This window comes from Sapajus apella, unplaced genomic scaffold (genome assembly GCF_009761245.1).
Source record: "Sapajus apella isolate SASKATOON/1434 unplaced genomic scaffold, GSC_monkey_1.0 scaffold2222, whole genome shotgun sequence".
Classification (NCBI taxonomy): Eukaryota; Metazoa; Chordata; class Mammalia; order Primates; family Cebidae; genus Sapajus; species Sapajus apella.
Window position 1 is genome coordinate 3,550 of NW_022439148.1, and position 4,355 is coordinate 7,904.

At 40.9% G+C, this 4,355-nt stretch overlaps 1 protein-coding gene across 3 annotated transcripts; it reads right to left on the reverse strand.

Moving 5' to 3' along the window:
* Nucleotides 1-419: 419 nt before the first annotated feature.
* LOC116547160 (zinc finger protein 107-like) lies at nucleotides 420-3,638 on the reverse strand. 3 transcript variants are annotated; one of them, XM_032273198.1, is made up of 2 exons: nucleotides 3,231-3,638; nucleotides 420-3,146 (listed from the first exon to the last, which is right to left on the reverse strand). In XM_032273198.1, exons 1-2 carry the CDS (start codon nucleotides 3,231-3,233, stop codon nucleotides 1,314-1,316), a joined length of 1,836 nt encoding a protein of 611 aa, XP_032129089.1. In that variant the 5' UTR covers nucleotides 3,234-3,638; the 3' UTR covers nucleotides 420-1,313. The 3 variants fall into 3 exon arrangements, with proteins under 3 accessions (XP_032129089.1, XP_032129090.1, XP_032129088.1); XM_032273199.1 differs by having other exon boundaries at nucleotides 420-3,143; nucleotides 3,228-3,638; XM_032273197.1 differs by having other exon boundaries at nucleotides 420-2,154; nucleotides 2,239-3,638.
* Nucleotides 3,639-4,355: the final 717 nt, after the last annotated feature.

The following is a 4,355-nucleotide window of genomic DNA, read 5'->3' on the forward strand; positions in this document are numbered from 1 at the left end:
CCCTTTGCAGGAACTTGGGCACCTCTTGGCATAAACAGGTCGGTATAGGCCGGGCGTGGTGGCTCACGCCTGTAATTCCAGCACTCTGGGAGGCCGAGGCGGGTGGATCACATGCGGTCGGGAGTTCAAGACCAGCCTGACCAACATGGTGAAACCCCGTCTTTAAAACCCCTGATTTGGATCGGGCCTAGCCCGATGCTGTCTTTAAGCCGTATGAGGACACCATGGAACCACAGGTTAGGGTCCACTTGGACTCCGTAGCTTTTGTCATGGAGCCATAAACTGGATTCTTAGACGCAAGCCTCTAAGGTCCCCACGCACTCACACATGCACACACACTCAGAAGTTATGAGTTTTGTGCTTTTTTGTAAACCAGTCAAGATCCCAGAGAAATTTCCTTTTCCTCAGAAATTTCTCAAAAAATCAGTGAGGATCCTGGAGAAATTTCCCTTCCCTCAGAAATTTCTCACAGAACTGCGAACTCTGTCCTCCAGCATCCTGGAGTGTTGACAGAATCCTGAAAGGTGGCCCTCGTCAGGGCCAATGACCCTCCCTGGTCCAAACACAGAGTCAGGCTTGACTTACCTTTTCTGTGAACGAGGACAGAGGACTCAGAAAAGAAGTTAGAGGGGTGAGTCAGTAGGCGATCTGATCTCTGGAGGATGGTGACCTATGGGGCTCTGGAACGTCTCAGGGGGTGCCTCCCCTATACTTCACCTCGGAGTGAAGTGCATCTGGGGACCTCGGAGCGAGTCCAGTCCACGCCCGGTGGCCATATCTTGCCAAGTGTTGTAACCCAGTGAGTTAGAGAAAGCGCTACTCTCTGAGTTCTGATTGAGAGTCCTTTATTGCTGGCAACTGAGAGGCAGCTAACGCTTAAAAATCTCTCCACCCTGAGGAAGGGGCTTGATTTCTTTGCATACCTAGCTTAGGATAGGGGAGGGGGAGCCTAGCTGAAGCATAATTTTACAGAAGCAGAACAAGCAAGTTAGTAGGAAGAGGCTGGTAACCAGGAGGCAGGAGGTTCCCATAGTTGCTGGTTACTAAGAGCATTTCCATATAATCATCAAGGGGGTTACCAGGGGGACTTTCTATACAATCAGTCACCAAGAGGGGTATTCACAGTAGCAGGTAGACTTGCCAAGCAGGATGTGGTTACATTGGTTACAGGTACTGAGAACAGCATGACCCAAACCTCAACAGTTCAAGGCTCTGAGTACATCATGACTCAGTAATGCACCTGTGGCAGGGAGGGAGAAACTAAGCTGGAGCTTGTCAGGCTTATTTCTAAGATGGAGTCAGGTTAGTTCATTTCAGTAGGATTTCTCTCTGGTATGAATTCTCTTATGTGTAGTAAGGATTGAGGACTGGCTAAAAGCTTTGCCACATTCTTCACATTTGTAAGGTTTTTCTCCAGTATGAATTCTTTTATGTGTAGTAAGGTTTGAAAACCGGTTAAATGCTTTGCCACATTCTTCACATTTGTAGGATTTCTCTCCGGCATGAATTCTCTTATGTGTAGTAAGGATTGAGGACTGGTTGAAAGCTTTGCCACATTCTTCACATTTGTAGGGTTTCTCTCCCGTATGAATTCTTTTATGTGTAGTAAGGTTTGAGAACCAGTTAAAGGCTTTGCCACATTCTTCACATTTGTATGGTTTCTTTTCAGTATGAATATTCTTATGTTCACTAAGGCTCGAGGATTGTGTAAAAGCTTTGCCACATTCTTCACATTTGTAGGGTTTCTCTCCAGTATGAATGGTCTTATGTGCAGTAAGGTTTGAGCATTGTTTAAAAGCTTTGCCACATTCTTCACATTTGTAGGGTTTCTCTCCAGTATGAATTCTTTTATGTGTAGTAAGGTTTGAGGACCGGTTAAAGGCTTTGCCACATTCTTCACATTTGTATGGTTTCTCTTCAGTATGAATATTCTTATGTTCAGTAAGAATTGAGGATTGTTTAAACGCTTTGCCACATTTTTCACATTGGTAGGGTTTCTCTCCACTATGAATGCTCTTATGTCTAGTAAGGTGTGAAGACTTGTTAAAAGCTTTGCCACATTCTTCACATTTGTAGAGTTTCTCTCCAGTATGAATTCTCTTATGGGCAGTAAGGGATGAAGAGTGTTTATAAGCTTTGCCACATTCTTCACATGTGTAGGGTATCTCTCCAGTATGAATTTTCTTATGTTCAGTAAGTTTTGAGGATCGGATAAAAGCTTTGCCACATTCCTCACATTTGTAGGGTTTCCTTCCAGTATGAATTTTCTTATGTTCAGTAAGCTTTGAGGATCGGTTAAAAGCTTTTCCACATTCTTCACATTTATAGGGTTTCTCACCAGTATGAATTTTTTTATGCGTGGTAAGGGCTGAGGAGTGTTTAAAAGCTTTGCCACACTCTTCACATTTGAAGAGTTTCTCTTCAGTATGAATTTTCTTATGTTCAGTAAGATTTGAGGATCGGTTAAAAGCTTTGCCACATTCTTCACATTTGTAGGGTATCTCTCCAGTATGAATTTTCTTATGTTCAGTAAGTTTTGAGGATCGGTTAAAAGCCTTGCCACATTCCTCACATTTGTAGGGTTGCTCTCCAGTATGAATGATTTTATGTTCAGTAAGTTTTGAGGATTGGTTAAAAGCTTTTCCACATTCTTCACATTTGTAGGGCTTCTCTCCTGTATGAATTGTCTGATGTGTAGTAAGGTGTGAGGACTGCCTAAAGGCTTTGCCACATTCTTCACATTTGTATGGTTTCTCTCCAGTATGAATTGTCTGATGTGTAGTAAGGTGGGAGGACTGCCTAAAGGCTTTGCCACATTCTCCGCATTTGTAGATCTTCTCTCCAGTATGAATTATCTTATGTCTAGTAAGGTGTGAGGACTGGTTGAAAGTTTTGCCACATTCCTTATATTTGTTGAGTTTCTCTCTGGTATGAATTCTCTTATGTGTTGTAAGGGCTGAGGACTGGTTAAAGACTTTGCCACATTTTTCACATTTGTAGGATTTCTCTTCAATATGAATTCTTTTATGTTTAGTAAAGATTGAGGATCCATTAAAAACTTTTCCACAGTCTTCACATTTGTAGAAATTTACTCTCGTATGGATTATTTTATGTTGAGTTAGGTTTGAAAACATGCAAAATGATTTGCCAAATTCTTTACATTTAAAAGTTTTTTTTCCAGTATGTCTTATCTTATGTCCACTTAGATTTGAAAATTTATGAAAGATTTTCATGTATTCATCACATTGAAATATTTTGCTCTGGGTAGTTGGCAAACATTTGTTAAGTCCATTATAACTTCCTTTTTGCACTTTGCACTCATCCACACTCTTACTACATTTTCTTAACTGTAAATTCTCATGTTCACATTTTCCATATCTTTTCAGTGTCACTTTTTGAAAAGAATCTTTTATGTTCTGCTCTGGTGAAAAGTCTTGGGCAAAATGAGAGCAAATAACTGAAAGAAATAAAAATAACAAATTACTCCACTTGTTAGATGAATAAACTTTACAAATCCAATCTATATAATTATACAAATTACATAAGCAATATGGTACAGAAAAATGCCAAAGACCTTAATTTCCTTTCTTTTTTCTTTTTTTTTTTTTTCCTGACATGGAGTCTTGCGCCCTGTTGCTTGGACTGAAGGGCCGCAGTGCCATAGTGTGATCTCAGCTCACTGCAATCTCTGCCTGGATTCAAGCAATTCTCCTGCCTCAGCCTCTTGAGTAGCTAGGAGTACAGGCGTGCGCCACCACATGCAGATAATTTTTGTATTTTTAGTACAGATGGGATTTTACCATGTTGACCAGGCTGGTCTTGAACTCCTGACCTCCTGATTCACTCACCCCAGTTTCCCAAAGTGCTGGGATTACAGACATGAGTCACCGCACCTGGCCCAAAGTCCCTAATTTCTTAATAGAAATATAAGTGTAACAAAAACATACTGACCAAAATACATTTGTGGAAAATGTATAAATTAGTTATGTGTGCAATGACCCAGATGAGCACAATGCAAAGAGTGACAGTGTGGGAATTCACTCAGGGTGGTGGCAAAAATAGTATAAGAAAAATGTCAAAGAAAGTTACAGAAAATAGTCTCAAACCTCTTTAGAAGGTCTAAGGGTTTTTTCTATAGTTCTTGGCTGAAGGTAGCCAGAGTCTCTTTGCAAGACCCAGAGAGATTAGGGCACACATACAAAAGAATGTGGGTAGTTTACCTAACTAACTTGTTTACTCATATGCTCTTAAAGCTAACCTTTGAGCTAAATGGCCCTCTTGAGGGGAGGTCAACCACAGATGTTACCCATTAATGGTGTTTGCTTTGAGCAACAGAACCTGTCCTTTAACCTTTA